Genomic DNA, 21294 nt, shown 5'->3' on the forward strand with positions numbered 1-21294 from the left:
TCACATGGAGAAAGTTGTTTAAACAAGAAAATGTAAATTAATGTCTTTTGTAGGAAACTTGCTGAATAAGGATCTCCTACAGACTTAGTTCTATACGTAGGCAGAGAGAGTTTCTGGACTCAAGCCATTCATTTTTCTCCCTACAGTCAAAAATATTCATTACAGCCTACGTAGTTTTGCTTGAAGTCTACCAGCTTGGTTTGCAGCAAAGAAATCCAGCCTTCTGGAGTGTGCTATCTTTATAAAGTTACTAGCTCCGCTGTGTGCACCATGGCACCCTGCAAGAAGTATTTTGTTCCAGATGCAAAGTCCTTGAATTGAATCACAGGAGCCTTCTTGTCATGAGTGCCCTTTTCAAGGGCTTTAATAGCATGTGAGTCCTCAGCATCTGCTTCTCTGTTACTTTTTCATGTTGCTTGCTGTCCTGCGTTTCAGCAGTTCTGCACCGTCGCCAACACATCACCAACTTAGCACGTTTAGCAGATGCTAAGCCATCAAACAGAGTGGTTCCCTGTAAAGTACGGTGCAGCAACGCTGACACCCTCACCGTGCATCCTGTTAATGCAAGGTTTTCTGTCATTGTTCCTGCTGATGTAGCTGCTACATTTAATAAGTAACTTTGACTAATCTGGACTCTTCTTACTCATTTTGCAGAAGCTTAAGAAGTGATAAAGAGGAGAGGTAGACAGCCTTTTTCCTCATCTGCTCTCAGTGTTGCTAAGGTGTATGGGAGGACCAGTCCTCATACTCTATGAAGAACAAATGACTTTTAACTGGCTCCCGCACTGGGTGCTGTGCTGGAGGAAAGGCTGCCTTTTGGTCTGTTTCCCTCAGACTCTCTTTCTCAAGGTATTTTAAGGCAGAAAGAGTAATTCAGCAGTTAAGCAGATGATTTAGATCTCACAGACAAATGATGCAGATGAAACAGCTGCTTTCTAGCAATTTTCTCTCTCTGAGTTGTGCTTTCCTAAAGGGAGTCATGATAGAAACAATAGGGTTCTGCACGAGCCCTTTCTAGTTGCATTTTATATTAAAGCAGTGGATTGGCTTCTTTCATGAGTGTGCTTTTTCTGTGTGGAAGCTGTTGAGTAATTGAGGCTAAAGTCAAAGGAACACCTTTGGTTACTTCAAAGATAATGTGCCCTCTGGATTGTTTCAATTAATATTTGTTCAGGGCTGTCTAAGCAAGTAGCCAGACAGTTTAGCAAGGGTCAGTTTGCAATACCTCTATTTATGCACAGGATTCGTGACCTTTAGAACAGCTCTGGGCTGCTGGGTAATACCTCCAAACCAGTGAACCTCACAGCCTTGCCCTCTGCAGGTCCTTGCAGGTTGGCACAGCACTTTGGTTTATGGCCTCTCTTCACATCTCTTGCCACTCACAATATAAGGGTATTCCTTCATAAGTGGATATAAAATAACAAAGTGGGTGTTTAGAAGAAGACAGATTACAATCATCTATAGGTGAGAACGATGAAAGCAAGTGATTTGTTAATACCTATTATTGGATAATACGTGGCATAGCACCACCTATGCATGGTACTCTGTGCCATACGTATGAAGGATTTTATTATAACGTGTACATTTTGTTTGTTTAAAAATGACAATCAACGTACTACATGGGATAACGATAACAGAGATTAGCTAAATCATACACAGCCAGTGAAAGCTGGCAGCGATCATATAAGCTGCATTATGACAGACTAGTGATTAGTTTGCTGACATTTAATGGAGTACGTTCTTGGATTCAGCCAGGAGCTGGAATAGCCTGAGTAGCTGCACTGATGATGAGTTAACAGGGCAGTGCAGAGGAAGGCTGCGTTGCTGTGCTGTGTTTCTATTTGGACTGAGTTAAAGGTTTGGCTGAGACACCATTTAGATCGCTGTAGCCTTGTGTTTTCCAGCAGAGCTGTGGTTGGCTCACTCTGCCATAGCTGGGGCTCGATCCAAGGTCTTTGCTTTAAGAGGGCTGCAAATAGCAGCTCTACCAAGTGCTGTGTTCACCTGTGATGGCAGCGGAAAAGCACCGTAACATGTGTTGTTAATTTGCTTCTTGTTGGCAAAGACCCGCACTCCCGAAGAGCTCACTGTGTTGTAATAAAGCTGGAGAACAAAGGAATTGCTATTTCTGTGCGTACAAAACAGGCATAACCTCCAGTGAGCAGTTAACAGCTGGGGAACATAGGAAGAACTGTGATGCTGACAGTGTCTGCCTGGCGTGCGCAGCCACATCCCTCACAGCTGTGGTACCTTCCACAGGCTTTTCTTGCAATTAACTTGGAAGAAAAAACTGTCCTTATGTGCCCAAGCTAAGCTGATCTCTTTTCTTTAGCTAGCAGGGGAACTGGAAGGCTCTGGGGCTTACAAAATGATGAGGAGGGAACTTAACAGAAGTATTTTTTCTGCAGCCAGCAAAGAGTCAGACTGAGTGCTTCATCCGCCCCTGCTTTTGCTTGGAGTTCAAAAGGCTCTGAAGGCACAGCGTGCACGGTCAGTTCCTGTTTCAACTCTCCGTTCAGAAAAGCAGAAAGGTGAGAGAATCATACATAATTCATTGAAACATATGCAAAATAATTTCCTCATGTGTAATTATCTGTACCGGGTTCAGCATTAATATTGATTAGGACTTGGTTAAGATTTCACGGCCTCCTGCTGAAGACCCAGCTCACTCTCCATTATACTTCTGTTGGCTTAAACCATGCAACACCGTCTGCTGTTGCTTTCATTTGTCAGCTTTCACGTTTTTGGATGCCAGTGGAAATAGCAGACCTGTTTCAAACAGTTTAAGCAGAACTCCTCATCACAAGTCGTGATGTTGGAAAAATCCCACATCATTTCATACGATCACGCAGGAATGATCATTCCCAGTCTGCTGCAACTTATTAAGCCCCAATATGTGACACGTGAGGTTTATTACTATAATATACTTGGTTTAATTCCAAATGCAAGTTTACATGTGCTACAGTTCAATTCCAGCACTTCTGCTGAGTAATTGTGTTCCCCCAAATAGTCCTGGTCTAATATCCGTAACTCATTTTCCTTTTAACCAGAGTCCTCAATATCAGATGATCATACAGAGCATAAAACCACATCACTGCCACGTTCATGAGCATGTAGGAAGGACAGTCCCCACAAACAGAGGTTATCTGCAGTTAGAAATCTCAGCGTAGTGCAGCTCTGTCATTAAAGCAACATATGTTGTGCCTGGGGAGCCACAAAGACGCGAGCATTATAAAATTAAAGAGTTCTGTGAAAAGCATATGGAGTGGGACAAGATTGTCCACAATTATTCTGCTGCAAATATTTTCAGGCTGTGTTTCACCGTGTGCTCAGGGACTGCAGATATTTCAGCTGTGAAGTTTGTTTTCTAGTACTCAAAGAGAAACATCCAAGTCAGGCTGAGCTCTTCTCCCAAGTTAGAGGTGTAGAGCTTCGGGTCCCCCTACGTGGGTCTTAGCTGCAAAGGAGAAAAATGACATGCTAATTGAAGGCATAGTGCTGTTGCCAGACAGAAAGGGAAAGACCCTATTTGGCAGAAAGCAGAGGCATTACAGCAAAATAGAAAGTTGGCAGTGTTCTGACAGGTGGGAATACAGTCCTATGTAAGACTCACAGTCAGAGAAAGCAGATCAGTGCATTGAATTAACCAATGCTTTCTAAAGCACAGCGTGAGTTTAGAAACATGGATGTCCAAATTGTGTGGCAGTTCTGTCAGTGATTTGGGAGTGAGTTCACAGGAAGACCTCAAAGATCTAGTCCAACCACCAAGCCTTCACCACCCTGCCCACTAACCAGCGGTTACTCCTGCTGATTCAGCTTCCATCTTGTGTCAATCAGCGAGTATCCTTGGTATCTGAAAGGATGATTAGGAAGACTAGCTTTTATCCCAGGCGTGACAGCCCTCTTGAAACACCCCTTCTGCTCAAGGAGAGGGGCAGCGTCGCTCACCGGGAGGAGCGTGTCTGGGCACAGGCAGTCCTGCTAGTCCAGTAGATGGAGTGAAAAGGGTAAAAAAAAGTGGAGTGAAGGGGTCGTGATACAGCCTTCATATTGCACTGACTTGCTTTAGGAAAATGAAAACATCGGTCTCGGGATCAACGTTTCCTACGAAGGTGGGAAAAGGGGACGGAGCTGAACGTGCGCTCTTACGGCGCAGCAGGAGAAGCGTTTCAACGGGAATGACCGCGGCGGGGCACGCGATGCCGCCCCGGCTCCCGGCACGGCCCTTAGCCCCGGGGCAGGCGCTGTGCCCGCCGGGCGGCGCTGCGAGCCCGCCCCGCCCGCTCCCTGCCCGGGGCCGCCGCCTCCGCCCCTCGCGGGCCGGGGTCGGGCGGGGCGGGGCGGGGCCGCTCCCGGTCCCCGCGGCTGCTGCCGGGCGGCGTCGGGGCGGGAGGCGCCGGGCGTGCGGAGGGCTGCCGAGGTACGGGGCGCGGGGGAACGCGGGAGGAGATGGGATGGGGCTCGCCGCTTCGAGGGGGAACCGCGGCATCATCCTCTTCCTCCCGGAGTCGCTGCCGCGGGAGCGTGGCTTCGCTTCATTCAAACGAGCGGCGGGGATGCGGGGAGGGGAGCGGAAAGCGGAGCTGCGGGGCTCGCTGCGGCCTCGCCGAGCGCATCCCGGGAGGGAGGAACGCGGCCGCGGCTCCGGGGGCGGCTCGCCCCTCCGCCACGCGAACGGTGCGGGTCGGGGGCTCCGAGCGCCTACCGGGACCGCTCCGAAGGGCGGAGGTGGTTGAAGGGAACGAAATAAAAGCTTGCTTCTCTTGCGGCGTGCGTTGGTGTAACTGGTTGTCCGAAATGCAGCCCGGTTAGAAATTACCGCTGGGGAACGTAAAGGTCAAGGTAAAATGGCTGACGGTGCAGTTTTTGTGTTGAATCATGAGGTTCCCGTGTCCGGCCGTCCCATTGTCGATTGTGAATGAAGGCTGGCAGCAAGCTGCCCGTCTTTCCCGGATGAATTATCACTTTGTCAAGCCCTGTGCCGAAAACATGGCTTTCCCCCGAAGCGTGCGGTGTTAGGGCAGGCGGAGTTGGATTCATCTCCCGGAGTCCGGAGCTCAGCTGCTTTTTAATGCGTGAATGTTACCGATGTTGTCGCACGTGCTGTTGTTTCCAGCTGTCCCAGCCTGGTTCTAAATAGCTTTAACGTCGCGCTCCGAGCAGCGCCCGCAGCGTGCCTCGGCGCCCAGTGCCGCGGCTGGGCCGTGCCCATTGTTCCGAGAGGGGCGTGCAGTGGTCGCTGCTCGTGCCTGCATTTGCAAATGTTGGCGTCGCGGGGCACCGCCAGCTCCCTCCCGTGCTTAGGGATGGATGTCTGCGAGAACACCTGCGTGGTGTGGGGTGCTGCGCTGGGTGGGAGGTGTGAGGGCTCCTGGAAAAGCGAGTGCGCCGCGAGGCAGAGGCAAGGGGACTTCTTGTAGCATCTCAGATGACAGAAACTTGCCTCTTTATTTATTTATATATAGAGAGATTAATTTTTGTGGGAGCTTAAGTCCCATCTGCAGCAAGGAACTCTGCAGGAGAACAACGCTGGAGCACGGAATTGAGTTGGACTACGTGTGTTAGCCCTTCCTCTGCTGTGAGAGGCTCTCTGTGCCTCCCTTCAGGAGGGCAGATGTGCAGCTGGGAACCTACCCCTGCTGCTGGGGGAAGGGAAAGCAGTCTGGCAAATGGGAGGAGGAAGTGGGAGAAAAATTGGAAACATAAGCAAAGCCATTAATTTTTCCCACTGCGCGCTCTTAAGAAACTGCTGGCAATGCTCTGAAGATACTCTGCCTCATGGAAGTGTCATGGGCTTTCTTCACATGATCCTCTGAGATCATCCGGTTCCTCTGAGCTCTGTGGGAACAGAAATTCCTCCCGCAGGACTCTGATCTCATCTTCCTTCGGCAGCAGCCCTAGCAGCGGCTTGGGAATCGGGGAGGAAGGTGAGGAAGGTGAGGAAGCTTGCCTGTGGAACGGGGCTGGAGAGCAGCTCAGTGCTGCCGTGGGCCCTCTGGGCACTGCCTCGTCTCCTCCTGCATGCTCGGTGTGGCCATGGCTGGGGCGAATATGAGCACATCAGCCTGGGTTAAACACTACTGCTGCGTAGTACACTACTGTATGCTTAGTGTTGTTTGCGTGCCAGACCCTCCTATGCATCTTCCTTTATGGAGTCATAGGTTCACCAGAGTTGGAAAAGACCTCCACTGTCCACCAGTATTTCCCACTAAACCATGTCCCTCAGTACCACATCTACACGTTTCTTCACCTCCTCTAGTATGTTTCGTTCATCCTTTTTATTGTACAAACTGAAAGGACAAACTGAAATGGAAAACGATGACTTGAGTGATCATATGCTTCAAGCCTGGGGAATTTCCTGAGTTTGATGAGAGACAAAAATATGGACTTCGTATTTTTTCTTTCTTTCTTTCCTTAATAACCATATACATCATCTTTTATGTTCTTGGAGCCTTACATTGTAGTAAAAAGTATCTAAGCAACTTCTCCTGTCTGTTGGGGATTACGGGCAAAATTTGGGAAGGCTGCAAGTAATGATGTCTGGCCCTTGAGTCTGTAACCTGATCCACAGCTTTTTCTCTTCGGCTGGGAAAGGAAGTAACAGCTCTGATTACACCCTTATGTAACCTTGCCATTCACGTCCTCCAGAAAGAAGGAAAGCAGAGCCTGATTTCTGATGTCTAAACTAGCACCAAGGCATGCTTTGTCATAAAGAAGCAGTGAAGAATAGCATTGATTTTTCTTTTGTTTTGCTGTACCCAGGGTGAAAAAGTAAAGGTTTTTCTCTTGCGCTTGGAACATTGGGAAGGGTTGCAGCTCTTTGTTGTATCTGCTGCAGAGAGTACCAGAATTGCACAGGTCTGGGAGTGTTTCCTAGTGTGTCTCAGCATCAGTCTTGAGATGGGCTACAGTCTCAAAGCCTTTACCCACCGCAGTTGTGTCCCAGTTTGCTTGTAGGCTGTGAAAGCTTTGCTCTTTTGCTGTGTAGAACTCCATACTTCAGTGTCTGAGTGGAGCATGGAGGGCAGGATCTCCCCTTCTTGCTGATGGACAGCCCCTGTTTTGGGGTTCAGTGCTGACAGAACGGGAAAGTGAGGTTCTCCAAACCTTCCCGTGTGCCTTCACATATATACAACTACATAAAAGAGGTATGGTTGATGCTTTCCTCTTTGTACAGAAGCCTGTCTGCTCACCATGTGAGTAAAGAAGGATTTTGTGTGACTCTCTCTGGCCTCCCAGCTTCCATCCTTCAGTGGGGACACTAACTCTTTTCCATGCTTTCTAACCACTTTTGACTTAGATCTCCTGCTGAGCTGTTTTATCTCTATCCAGGTGACCCCTAGTATTGACTTGCCTCTGGTACCTCACCCCATCCTCCCCAGGCCTCGAGCACAACATTCTCCTGTAGTCCCGTGCTGTATCTGATGGCTGTGTACTGTTCAGTGTGCTCCCCAGGGACTGGCCCAGCCTGGGCTGGGCTCTTTGAGCAGGGCTGGAATGTACTTTTATGGTATGCGTGGCCATTTTCAGCAATTCCTGCCATTTTTGATGCTTTGCTCTGGGTTTGAAGAACCCTGTTGTAAAAACAAGCAGTTTATCTCGCTTTTTGCTTATCTTGATTTTGAGTAACCTCTTGAGTCTTTGAGGGTTGGGTGCAGACCTGAGACTTTTGACTAATTTGTCATCCAAATGCAGGGCTAGAATGATCTGAATTCTTTTTACTGGCAAAGAACTAAGGGCATATCCACGTGGATGGTGTTAATGTTTTTCTTTCCTAGCTCCACGTTACTGAGAAATTTCCCACTTGGTAGTGGCAAGCAAGCTTCTCTCCTTTTCTAGCTATATTTCAGTTCTGCTGGTAAAGTCACTGTGGTGCTGGCAGCATTTCCAGAGAGAATGGAGTCTCAAAAGATGCTTTCACACATGAAGATGACTGATCTGGTCCCCTTCTCAGCTGCAAGAAGCAGAAAAGCAAAGATACCAGGAAGAAAGAAGTGTGTAGGGAGGAGAAAGAGGGAATAGCTGTGAAGTATCTTTGCTGAGAAGCAGAAGGGTTGGTGGTACTGCACTGTGGGAATTACTTGCTAGAGGTTTCCTTAGTTCTCAAATACAGTCAATGAGGAGTGACTTGTGTTGTGTTTTTTCCTACTGTCAGCAGAAAACCAGTTAAAAAAAAAATTAGTGACCACAGCCTCGTGAGCATGGGTATGAGTTTCCTGGGCCCACAAGTATGCTCTGTGTGCGAGGTCTCTTGTTTTTCTTTCCCCGTTCTTTTTTCTGTGGTTTTCCATGATTTTCATGGCCAGTTTATTCTAAAGCACCACTGAGGGCACTTAGAATTAAGAGTAGGAACGATTGAACTGAAGGACGTACTGCAATGGGAATGCTGGAGTTACTGGTTTTTATATGTGGTGGAGTGCATGTAAAGTCCCAGTGCTGTATCTTATGCTGACCTTTGGAAACCTGCATCTCAAACAGCGGTGGGAATCCGCTGGGCGATAAGGCCTTGAGTTCTGTGCCTACTCTCTGTGTTTTTAATGCCTTTGTGTTGATGTTATTTGTAGAAGTTAATGGTGTCCTTTTAGGTTGAGAAGGTATCCTTCCTGAATGGGATTCTTTGGAGAGTGGTGTTAGTAGAAGTTAGGACTGGACTGTGAGAAGGTCCTCTCCAAGTGTTTTCCTGTGGAAGGAAGCACCAGGCAGGGAGAAGAAACGTTTACATTTCAAAACGAAACGCCAGCAACATTAGCACAAGCAAGAAGTGACTATTAGCTGACCATGAATGCACTTAGGCTAGGAGTTAGGCATGCTGCTGGAGCTGTTGCTCGTGAAACGTGAGAAGGCTGACAAACTGCACTCTGGAGAAGCTGGAGCATATAGTAGTCACAATTGTATGATACAGTGGTTTTGGCACCAGCCTCAAACACGCAGAATAGACATAGCTACTGCCGTCATTGCTCAGTTACCCAGCTGTCAGGCTGCGGCGGTTAAAAGGCCTCTGGAGATTACCTTGAGTGATCAAAGAGCCTGAGGCTGTGCTGAAACAGAAGCTCGCTCCAGGAGAAACCCCTCTGAATCTTTTGGCAAGCAAGGGTGCAGCTGAGCTCCTCGTACCTCGCAGTGCACTTCTGACACGAAGAAGTTGTGAATGAGTCTTTTGGCTTCCCACAACTGCCAGATGGGAGTGCTTGCTGAGACAAAGCGAGGGAAAGCTCGGTAGCCGTGAGTGCACGTTGGGTTTGTCTGCCCTGAGACTGGTTGTTTTCCTTCCTCCTTTCTCCATAGCTATTTTGGGGATCTGTGGTGCTGCGTTTTGTTTTATCATGCTAAGTAAAACGGCTGTGTGCTGGCATTTACCCTCCTGGACTTTTGGAGCGGAGTGATTAGCACGCGTTGAAATGCAGCCTTTGAACTACCCGCATTTTCGCAGATGCCTCTTGATAAGGATGGAGATACACAGGAGTAGCTGGAGATACCTTGATTTAAGAAGTGATGGCTTTTATGCTGTGATTTCAGGTGTACTATTGAAAGTGAGTGCTGAGAATGAAAGTGACCAAACTGTGGATGTTGTTCAATGCTTGAGATGAACATACTCATCTAACGGTACCAGTTAAGTTTATCTAAGCTTCTTCTGCCCTTGAATCATAGAATCGTAAAGGTTTTGGAAAAGACCACTAAGATCACCTGGTCCAACGTTGACCCTCCACCATCATGTCCAGTAAGCCATGTCCCTAAGTGTCCTATCTACCCTTACCTTGAAAACCTCAAAGGGGAAGAATGTGGCTTTGCCTTCACAGCTTGCCATGTCCATCCTGAGGCAGCTCTGGATGCTGGCTCAACCTGCTGAGTGAAGTTTTCGGGAGAGGAAGGGTTCAGTGGGCATGGATAAATCTACTGGGTGGCGTTCTGGACTTCTTTTCCTCTCGTTTTAAACAATAGGAAAGCAAACAGTGTGAAAATACACAGAACTCTCAGCCACGCACATTGCAGGTTTACCCAGACTTTAGCCCTGGAAGAGTATACGATTGCATGGACACTTGGACTTTGCTTTGTAGACCGGCCCTTGGTCCGGACTCTGGGCATGTGATGGTGTTTCCTACTGCTCTAGCAGTCACAGGTATGCTCAGTTTTCATGGGAGCTAGGTGATGGGTGGCTGGGGGCACCACCACTTTTTCTGGGATCTCAGTAGCTCTTTGCTTGTCCATGCTCTGTCTTAAGTCAGGCTCAGTGATGGCTGGGATGACTTTCTGTGTCTTCTTTCCCTTCAGCTGTTGGAGCTGTGTGAAGCAGTGGCTTTACTTGTTCTGTTATTTTATATTCTGTGCATCTTTGAGGTTTTTCGCTGTGTTCAGTGGGGAAGGAACCCGAACATTTGAGAAGATTAGCATGTATGAACCCTTTGGCATTAAGGTATCTTTTAATACCCCCTTACTGACAGCACATTGGTGCTTGCTCCAGTCTCCCCACCGCAAGCAGGTTTCTTTTGGCTGTACTGGGAGCGTGTGGTTTTTGTGCTGACTGGAGGGCACAGCAGCTTGCTCTGTGCCTGGGTGCTTGTGTCAAAAGGAAAGCAGAAATAGCATAATAATAAAAGGAGAAATGATATAAATTACTGCTGATTGTTGGATTGCTCCCAGAGGAGTGAAACCTCTCTTGAAAGAAATGCTCTGACTTTGTAAGGCTGGTCATTTTTCAGATAGTATTTTCTGAGGATCTGCTACAGGGGGATCTTTTGAAGATGAGCTTTGATGTGGTAGCAAGCTGCTGCTGCATCACATACAGCAAACAGAGGATTCCCCAAAATAAATAAGCACTACCTTGGTTACCTTGCCCTGCTGCAACAACTGTGCAAACCTAACCTTTGGATTGGGTAGGATCCCAAAGAATTGGCAGGAAGTTTCAAGTGGTGGCTTGAATGATGAAGATAGGGAGTGTAAAAGGGCACCCCTTGCCTACACAGTGGCAGAAGCAGGTTTTTGTCTTTGTTCAAAAAATAGAATCAGGCTGTTTTCTTGTGTGTTCCTGTTCTGTACTGACAACTTTTAAAATCACAGCCCATTTGAAATGTAGTCTTTGATGGAAGAAGGCAGAACGTGGGGCAACTTTTGGTCTTACAGTCATGTTTTACTTGTTTCGAGGAGGATTCAAGAGGATAGTAGCAAGGTATGCACAAAAGAGAGACTTCCCTTTCCTCCTGAGTATTTTATCCTTTTCTGAAGATGTGGACCTGGAATGACTTATAAGATTTGGTGGCTAACCAATGGCTAAGAAGACCTAAATGTAAGAAGCAGTGAAACATAAGTAATTAAAAAAAGCAAGCACAAACCCAACAGTTTTCAGTTTTCAGGCTCTGGATAGCCAGATAGCTGCTCCACAGCTATTTTCCCAAAGCTGGTGTGACTGCACGACCCAGGCAGCTCAGCTTCAAAGCAAGCTGCCTTTGGAAACAGGTCAGCCTGGAGTGCACTTACAGGTGGCAGTTACTGTGCTGTGGTTGCCAAACAGACATTGCAAGTAATTAGAAAGCTGGTACTGCTGGGAGTATGAAGTAGAAGTAGTAGAATAGATACACCCTGAAGGCTCCTACTGTAGTAGGTGATGTCCAGACTGGTGTTGCGCTCACTGGTAGGCAAAAGGAACAGAAAGCAGCCTTAGAGAAATGTAAACCCAGTGCCTCTCCTTCGCCAGGTGTTATTTGTTGGTTTTCTGTTAGGGAGGAGGAGTCTGAGGCTGTAAGTGCTGCGCACATGACTTGTTACTTTCTGTCATGAGGTCCAGTGCACCTTTTACACAATGGGTCACATAGAGCCAAAACCAAACTCACAACAATCCGGCAGTTACAACCAAACCTCTTCTGTTTCCATTGATGAAGGACTGCGCTCTTGCAGCCCGGAAGGCCAATGGTATCCCAGGCTGCACCAACAGAAGGGTGTCCAGCAGGGAGAGGGATGTGATTATCCCCCTCTACTCTGCCCTCCATCACTGAAGGCATTCAAGGCTAGGCTTGGTAGGCTCCTGGGAAGTCTGATCTTGGCAACCCTGCCCATGGCAGGGGGTTGGAACTAGATGATTTTTGAAGTCTCTTCCAACCCAAGCCATTCTAGGCTATGATCCTATGACTTCGATGCTGTTAGTGAGGAGAGTTTAAGCTGCTGTTTGTTGCTGCGGGAGAAAACATCCCAGTAAACATCCTTCAGAGTTCCAAATGGAGTGTAATTATAGCACTTCTCTAAGCTATAGTTGAGCCTTCGTCATTAAACTCCTACAAGATGGTGTTGCTTCAGGTGACTGTGGTCGCTCAGCGGTATTGAAGTGGCCTGTTTTGTTCCTGAAAATCGCACAATCTGTAGCTAAATCGTGGCTGTTCCACAGCACCAGCCCACAGAGTGCACATTTCTCCTATTGAATTCTTCTGGGCAAATCTTTTGTCATCTAAATTGCAGTCACTGGAGCACAACTCCGCAGTAATCTGATGTTGCTAAAGAGCCATTCCCATTGGGCTGATGCCTGATGCAAACATTCCTGCAATCTTAACACAAACGTACCCCAGTGTTACATTTGTCTGGTGCAATTTACTGGAGCTATTCGCTGTTAACTACTGTAGGAATCTGGTATGCATGGCTAATTGCCAGTGCCTACAGAAAAAGAAGTTACACTAGGCTTTCAGATAACAAGTCTTGCTTGGTAGTAAGTTGGTGCAAATGTTATCTAATTCTGAAGTTACAAACCGACAGCTTTCCTAGATTGGAAAATACTGGTGTGTTCAGTGGGGCTGTGGCACTGCTTGGAGGAGGAATAGAAATGAGCTCACAAGATATTCAGACACTGGCCACGTGGAAAGATGGAGAGTTGGAGGATGTGTTTTGAAAAGGGACTTATTTTATAAGGTCATGTAGCGAAAGGACAAGGAGAAATGGCTTTAAACTAGACAAGGGGATATTTAGACTAGATATTAGGAAAAAGTTATTTGTTATGAGGGTGGTGAGACACTGGAACAATGGATTGCCCAGTGAGGTTGTGGATGCTCTCTCCCTGGCAGCATTCAAGGCCAGGCTGGATGGGGCTGTGTGCAACCTGGTCTAGAGGGAGGTGTCCCTGCCTATAGCAGGAGGGTTGGAACTAGATGGTCTTAAAGGTCTCTTCCAAACCAAACTATTGTTTGATTTTGGTTTTTAGCAATGTGTTTTGTTTCTGTTGCCATCCTTATCATGTAACCCTCCTGACTGCAGACTGTCAGGCTTCTGCAAGAAGTCATGGGCTGCAGCATTGCTCTTTGCTCTGCATACCCTTCTGTTTGGCATGCTGATGGTGATGGGGAGCATCCCTGAGCAGGTTCTCCTGGCACACAGCTGCTGGGCAGCAGATGGGAGCTGCTGGTTGTAATACACGGTGGAGTCAGGAGGCAAAGGAGATATTTTCTTTGGGTGGAATCGAGATCTTCCTCTGTGTTGATGTCAGGAGATGTGACTTTATTTTTTTCTCTTTTTAATAAAATATAAGATTTTACAGTACCTCTGCTCTGGCACTTTTGGTGGAAGGAAAATTGTGCACTCTTGCAATGCTGCAGAAAACCAAGCAGGCCCTTCTGCTACCAGTGGTAATCTCAGTGTAGCAAATGCAAACTTGCGCTGAGCGAGGATTGCCTGGCTGCAGTTGTTCTCGTTTCACCATATGAGGATAGTGTGGAAAAACCTGGACAATTCCATAGTGTGCTGTATGCCAATAGCGTGGCATTACTTCATTTCCCCTTAGAGGAATGTGAATGTAGTTGTACAAGGCTTTAGGGGTTTGCCTGTACTTTGTGTCGTCTTCTATTTATAGCTGTCATTAGTTCTCATTTCCGATTGGCTGATAAGGCTGCTGTGGCTCAGGAGGAGTATAATTTTCAATTTGCCATCTTTGAGGCCAAGAGGGACAGGAAGGATGAGATCCAGCTGTCCTCGCTGGACGTGAGTGCAGGTTGGCACACCCAGGCCCTACAAGCAGTAGATACATCTGTCGCTATTTCAGAAACCTATGTCTAACAGCATGTGGATAAAAGTGTGTTACACATGTAGCATACCTGTCCCTTCTGCAGAGCAAGTTGTGTCCAGCGCAAAATAAGTCAAGCTGTGGGGGATTGGCCGACAAGGTTTATTTATTTTTTTAATTCCCTGAGAATGGAAAAGTGTTGAAACTGTTCTCACTTCATTGAGTTAAGGCCTAGACATAAAACCAGAGCGAGGGGGAAGAGATTTGGCAACTGGCTGGAGGAAAGAGAGATGTTCTGAAATGCTGCCAGTGTGTGCTTTGGGGATGAGGAAGGTAATTTGGAAGATTGTAAGTGGGTGTGGTAGGGCTCAGGAAACGTTTGATGAAGAATCTAATTTTTAGACTGTGTTGGGAAGGTTTTGCTTTTGTGCTGAGGTAATTGGTTGCCATATTAAAAATTCAGTAACTGGCAGCTGTAATCCTTTATACAATGTTGTTCTTCTTAATGCCAACAAAATGTTGTTATAGTTGTTGTAGTCACAAAAGCAATGCATTATTTAAATTGATGGATAATTTCCAATTATAAATTACAGCCTGGTTCAGATGGAGCCTCACTTCTACCCCTTCTGAAATCTCCCATTCAGGAACCTTCTTAGGGAAATAACGGAACATAGAATCAAAGAATTGTAGAATGGTTTGGACTGAAAGAGACCTTTAAGATCATCTAGTTCTAACCCCCTGCTATAGGCAGGGACACCTCCCACCAGACCAGGTTGCTCACAGCCCCATCCAGCCTGGCCTTGAATGCTACCAGGGAGAGAGCATCCACAACCTTGCAGGGCAATCTGTTCCAGTGTTTCACCACCCTCATAACAAATAATTTCTTCCTAATATCTAGTCTAAATCTCCCCTCATCCAGTCTAAAACTATTTCCCCTTGTCCTTTTGCTATGTGCCCTTATAAAATAAGTCCCTGCACAGCTTTCCTGTAGGGCCCACTCAGGTGGGGCGTCTTTGTTTGTAAGGATGTAACCCATTCTGATTCTTTCCTCTAACCTAATTTCCTGTCTGCTGGTGCTCCCCAACCAGCACAGCTGTGGTTTTAATTGTTTCTGGTCTCTGAGCCACTGAGAGCATGCTTTGGTCCCAGCCTTCTCATCATCCCTCTTCTTGAGCATCATTGCTGAGAAAAGATGCCAGAATGTATATGGAGGAAGGAGCAGGTTGCTTTGGTGTTCAGTTCTCCAAAGTGTGATGAACAAGCTCACCGGGACTGGTGAGGAAAGATTCCTATAAATACTTGGGTGTGGATTGAGTTTCTGAGCTTGGTGACGTACTGCTAAAAAGATTTTGATGGAAGTTTCATCTTGCAATTACCGCAAGGTTTTTTCTTAATGTACATTTATATATATGCTTTTGAAAATCTGTGTAGAGTGTCAATTTTTTTAGTGTTCTTAGAGCTCTTTTAAAATTAGCACTTTGTGTTTTGAGAGTGTTGTGTACATTGATTTCCTATTAACTGCATCTAGTAAGTTAAATTATTTAGTGCATTCAATCTTAACATGTTTCGTGTGAGATCAAACATTACTGTTGGCTGTTTGACAATCTTCATACACTGATGGCTGATTTTAGGGATGCTATGCAAAACTCGAGCCTCTATGCAATTCAAATGTTTTTGAGGCTTCAGTGTTTAACAGGATATCTACAGGTACACTGTCCATTTTTGATCACCAATGCTTGTAGTATTTTATAGCAGTCACTGAAATAGTTTTACCGTAGTATGATGTCAAATTATTGTGGAGAAAAACAGAACAAAAGAACAAATGGTGAAAAGAAGCCTTTGACCATAAAATTGAATTTCTTAAATATATAGTTAAGTTCATATGTGTATACAGAATTCTAATTCAGCTTTTAGTAGTAGATACAGTGTCTTTGTGCATCTGAGGTTAGGAATATGCAAGCGTTCCTGATGGGTTTGGCTGCTCTGGTCTTGAAATTCCCGAGCAGTGATGCATAAATTGTGGTAGGTGGTATGTCATTTCACAATGGTAGATGAGGTATGCTATTTAGAAGCTTAATTTTAGGTTGCAATTGCCCATATTAGGCCTTTTTTTTTTTTTTTTTTTTTTTTTTACTACAGACCCATTATTTAATAAGTTCCATATTGAGGACTTTTTTTTTTTCAGCCTTCAAAAATTATTTGGACTTCTGTTGTTGCTGTATGGCAAGTTATGAGGCCACAGAAACAAAAACTGGTAGCATAAAGAAATCACCCTGATGGGATGCAGAAATTGAAGTGATACCTCTGGGAAGATTTTGTGAATGTTTAGGATATTTGTGGGGCTACAGAGTGATGAACTTTGAAGAACAAAAGTCTTTTTCTCTTAAAAAAAAATATTTATCCAGTGCTTATGTTTAAAACAAATGCTTTTTTGTTTGTTTAGCAGAGTTGACTCAGCTTTGGTTGGTTACCATAGTTCATCACTGTTTTTGCTTTTCTGTGTGAATTTCTAGCAATTCCCAGGCTTGCTTCAGGTTGGGGCCCTTGTTGTAGTGCTTCCCGTAGCTGCCTGGGGAGCTGTACTTCTCTTTGCTGAATTTGGAAAAACATCAAACGTGACTTAAGCCATGATATGATGTCCCTCCAATGTCACTCACTGCTCAAATATCGAACGGCATGTAGTGGTTGTGGACACGAGCAAGAGATAAAAGGCTACACTTGTTTTAGGTTAGCTGTCAAATGGGTTAGCTGCAATGGTGAGTTAACACTGACTGTAAGAAGCACTAACTGCTAAAAGACATTTTGGAAACTGAGAATAAAGTACTTAAAATATGCTGCAGTGGTGTGGGGGGCAAGGACAGCTAGGAAGTCCTCAGTAGCTGAGAGCTTCCAGCTGACTGGGGAAGTCCATTGCTGTTTTGTGTCCCTGTAGCTGTGCAGTAGTGGGTTCTTGGTTTGTGTTGTCAGCAGAGTTGTTCTGCTGCAGTGTTCATTCCTGAGGCTCACTACGATGGCTGATACTGGTGACTGGGTGCCTGGAACTCTTGGGAGGGCTCAGTGAAACTTCTCTAGCTGTTGGATGGGAAGGATAAGCGCATGGAAGGATCAAATAGGTATTGAGTTCTGACCTCACCTTGACTTCTTTGTTTGAATTACTGTATCAGCCCTGGTTACATTGATCCTGGTCCCCTGTTTTAGCTTCACTTTTGCCTTTTGCCACTCCAATTATGTCGACGTAGCCTCTTCTCATCAGCTAGATTGTTGCTGTCTGGCTGTAACTTCATCGAGTCTGGTTAGAAAATGAAATAATTTGATATAGCCAAGAGCAGCTCTAGTGAAACGTATGAGTATCTTGTTCATGAATTCAGACAAAACAGTGGGGTTTTGAGCGAGTTCACTTGCTTGGCTTTTGCTCAAAAGATGTTTGGGTTGGAAAAATACGGGTAGGATGAGGAAGAAATTCACATCATGATATGGCCAAATCTAAGCCTTAAATTGAGGCACTAGAGAGAGACATTTTTAAAGAAGTGTCACTTCATGGGTTTTATTTGTGAACCTTCAGTAGTAGTGCTGGTTTACACCTAGGAAAAATTTGACTAATTAGAATAACTTTGAGCTAACTTTGCTCTTTTTTTGATTCCTTTCTTTGCAGGAGGAAATGGCCAAAATGGAGGTCAAGACATCACTTCTAGATGACATGATAGGGGTGGGAGATATGGTTCTTTTGGAGCCGCTTAATGAAGATTCATTCATCAATAATCTGAAAAAGCGCTTTGATCACAATGAAGTATATGTGAGTATATGTTAACGAATAACATTCTCTGGGGACCTGTGTTGTCATTCTTGAAATATGCATGTGTTTACGATGGTACAGATGGGGCTGAATACCTGCACATAGACTGTTGCATTCGGGCCAGTTTTGCCTTTATTAAAATATATATATATACAAAAACAACCAAAAAAGAAAAAAACAGATTTGTCTGAAATCTCTTCTAAGAGCTATAGATCTTCCCATAATGGACTACTTGCATTTGAGATTTTCCACCTGGGATAGTTTTCCTTTCTGTTTTCCCCCATTGTGCAACTTTCCTCCAGTTTTCATAGGAAACAGCTCCAGAATGGATGGTAACAGTGATTTTGATACTGCTTTTGTCAAAGGAGGATGCGATTGCAAATAAGCATCAAGGAAAGCACCTCTGGGATTTTAGAGCAGGCTAGTGTACGAACAACATGTGCCTGAAGTGTGCTGGGACTGCCTACTCTTGCCTGTAAATTGCAGAGAAAAAAAAAAAAGAGCTGTGTTCCTTAGAATGGCTTGATTTTAAGCTAGTAACAATGAGCTTGGGTATATGTGCAAGTAATCAAAATCCTCAGGTTTATTAATCTCTGAACGATGATCAGTGGGAGAGAGGTTGTGAACTGATGGCTGATGCACGGGCTGGGAATGAAGGGGAAAATTGTGATTCCAATTAAGCCTTTCATTTCCTGCTTCATCTTTGTTCCATTTTTGTTAAAATGTGCATAGTGTTGCAAAGGCTGTAGGAACTTAATGATCTGTAGAGACTTTGCAAGACCTCTGGTGAAAGATAAGTCAAGAGAAAAGCTGAAATGTTTAAGCCAAAGTAGAGCTATGAGCTGCAGGCAATTGTCTGCAGCTTATTACAATCAAATAGATGTGCTCTGTATTTAATTATATCCCTCCTTTCATTTTTAGTATGACTGTATTTTTCCTTCTTGCTAAGCATTCAGATCTTCATGGTTTCATTATGCTTTTTCCTTTCCATCCTCTAGCATGGGAGGATCTGTGTTATTTTTTATGTTTGATTCCTTTATTCATTTTTGGTTTTATTTTACTATAGCCTGTGCTTTTGTACTTCTGTTTTTGTTCTTTGCAGCATTTTTATTCCAACTTGTTTTTCCTACTCAACCAGGCCTGTTCCCATCTCAGTGTAGAAGCATTAGCCTGGCAAAAGTCCATTGCACCTATCTGCTTTTGTTTCACCTCCATCTACTCACTTTATATGCTTGGATTGGCAGTTTAATTCAGCAGGAAAGTGAAAGTAAGGCGAGGATTCTCAGGACCCACACAGACCTTGTTAGGGAAGAAACCAAAGTGAATCTGTGTTTATGGAAAGAGAGATTTCTTCCAAAATGGTTAAAGAATTCTCCCTGGTGACTCTGAGTGTTACATTTCCATCTATCTCTTCAGTTTCTTCTTTTCCCTGAAGGTGTATCCTGTTCCCTTTGCCTTAGGTGCCAATGCAGGCAGATGGGTGTTGGGTTCCTTTTAGCTGCTCTTCCATCCAGCTCCCCACAAGTCCTGAGGTGCTTGCCTCCTCTGGGATGCAGGATTTCGTCCAGTCGGTGGCTTGTGTAACTGACCTCAGTGTTAGGGTTAGTGAGGTATTCCTAATACCTGCACTAAAAATGGGGGATACAGAATGGCTTCCTTTTACTTTAGCTCGAGAAAATACAAAGGAGAGAAGAGAAACCTTTGCCTGAAGCCTGAGCACAGCAGTCCTACCTTGCCCCACTTTTGGGTCGTATATGGAAGTTTTATCTAAAGCACTGAGGACACAAATCTCTTTTGTGAGGGTACCCCAGCCTGTGCAGACTCTTATCAAGGATTGCTGTAAACCACATGAGTGTGGATAGCTCAAGACATTTCATGTAAACTGCTATGGACTGCAGCATATTTATCTGCATGTTTTTATATACTTTAGGGCGGGAATAAATCAGTTTGAATGACAAATGGGTAATCTGTTTTATTTTTATCACCTGTTACATGCTAGCTGACAGCCATCTTCAAGCAGTTCTGAGAGGCAATGACAGTGGAAGCTGTGTTTCCTTCAGTTCCCCGTTCTGGCACTGAAGTGCAGTGTAATTAGCTGTATTACGTGCTTTGGCAGGTGATACGAGGTGTCACTTTCCTCTAGCAGTGTAGGCTCCTTTGCTTTGCAGGTGGGAAAGACTAATACTTAAAGGAGCTGTGTTGAGAAGTTTGAACTGCTGCCAAACACAAAGGATTGTGTGTGTGTAGCTGAATTGTAGTTTGTTGCAAATATATCTTGTTGCAGTGTCACTTGCCCTTCTTATCTCTGCGTTTGTTTGATTGTGGCACAGTTTTTTAAGGTCTTACATGTCCTGTTTGAGAATCTGTGCTGTAAAGGCAGAGCACTGCAGAGCTCTGCAACTATTGGAGCATTTGGTACATTAGCAGTGTAGGGCACTGCTGTTCACATCTGTGCTATGCACTGTTACCACGTAGGCAAGTTATGCATGGTTTTGTTTCCCAAAACACTTGGGGAATAAGGTCTTCTTTTAGCATCAGCTGGCATGCCCTGCAAATCTCAGACCACCATTGCTGTATGGAGCTGTTGGAGAGGCTCTTGCTGCATTTACCAGGCATTACTTTTCAGACGCCTCTCTCCCTTTCCCTTATCACCAGTCACTCCTCTCCCCTTGCCTCACTCATGGAAACTGCACTTTGCATTTCTGTTTTTAGACTTAGAAGAGCACAACAGAGCCTTTGTTCCATCTGGAAGCAATGTTTGCTTTGCCATGTAAAGTCTGTAGTTTGCATGCTCTCCTGGAGAAGCAGAATTTACCCTGTACAGGGCCACTGTTGGTGCTCAACAAAGGCTGCAGGTTTCCTCAGCTCTAACAAGCTACAGATCCCTTTGGAAGGCAACAGTTTGAGCCTTTGGGATTGTAGATCACCTCTTAGGTTGGTACCCAGTCATAGGCATTATGAGAAACGGTGCCCACGTGTGAAGAAATGAAATCAAATCAGAATCTGTGTGAATGGACTAAAATGTTTCTACAGCATTTGACCGCAGCTTTTGCCACATCGGTTTTCTGTGGACCAATACTGTGTCTGTGCTGCATATGTTAGTTTTAAAACCACGCTGCAGTTACAACCTTCAGAGGGGTTTGTTGTGAGGAATGAGACCTGTAATGTGAGTAGTTTTGAAAAAGCTGTAAAGTTGGCCAGACATGGCATAATTGTGTTAGCTAGCCCTATGGCTGGATGCGAGTCAGATCTATCCCTCCGCAAACAGTGCCAGATCTCTCTTCATAGCCAAAGATGACAAGATAAATGGGCTCATTCCAGCAGAAAACAATACGATTTTTGTCTTTCCTAGTCACTTTTGCTGTAATTATGTTTGACACTGAATTTTTAATGTCAGAAATCCTAGTGCCAAGTCTCCTCTGCAAGAGCTCCCCTTGCAAGAGCTGGATCAGACCTGGATTCCTGCTGATCCTCTCTTCAACCTGGGTATGACCGCTCTGGGCTCTCCAAGAGGAACCAGTGCTTCAAA

General features: G+C 45.3%; 1 protein-coding gene across 5 annotated transcripts in view; it reads left to right on the forward strand.

Annotated features, from left to right (window-relative positions):
- The first annotated feature begins 4357 nt into the window (after nucleotides 1-4357).
- Nucleotides 4358-21294, forward strand: part of MYO1B (myosin IB) — a 90035-nt gene continuing 73098 nt past the window's right edge. For 3 of the 5 annotated variants that reach the window (XM_065751116.1, XM_065751119.1, XM_065751120.1), the window contains exons 1-2: nucleotides 4358-4420; nucleotides 17625-17765. In XM_065751116.1, coding sequence (XP_065607188.1) covers nucleotides 17631-17765 — 135 coding nt within the window. In that variant the 5' untranslated portion in view covers nucleotides 4358-4420; nucleotides 17625-17630. Of the gene's footprint in view, nucleotides 4421-5244; nucleotides 5264-5908; nucleotides 5928-17624; nucleotides 17766-21294 lie in introns of those variants that run through there. The other 2 variants (XM_065751117.1, XM_065751118.1) reach the window with 2 other exon arrangements.

The sequence above is a fragment of the Cyrtonyx montezumae genome, unplaced genomic scaffold (assembly GCF_038088225.1).
Source record: "Cyrtonyx montezumae isolate F1298 unplaced genomic scaffold, pur_monq_1.0 scaffold_7, whole genome shotgun sequence".
In the NCBI taxonomy this organism is placed as follows: Eukaryota; Metazoa; Chordata; class Aves; order Galliformes; family Odontophoridae; genus Cyrtonyx; species Cyrtonyx montezumae.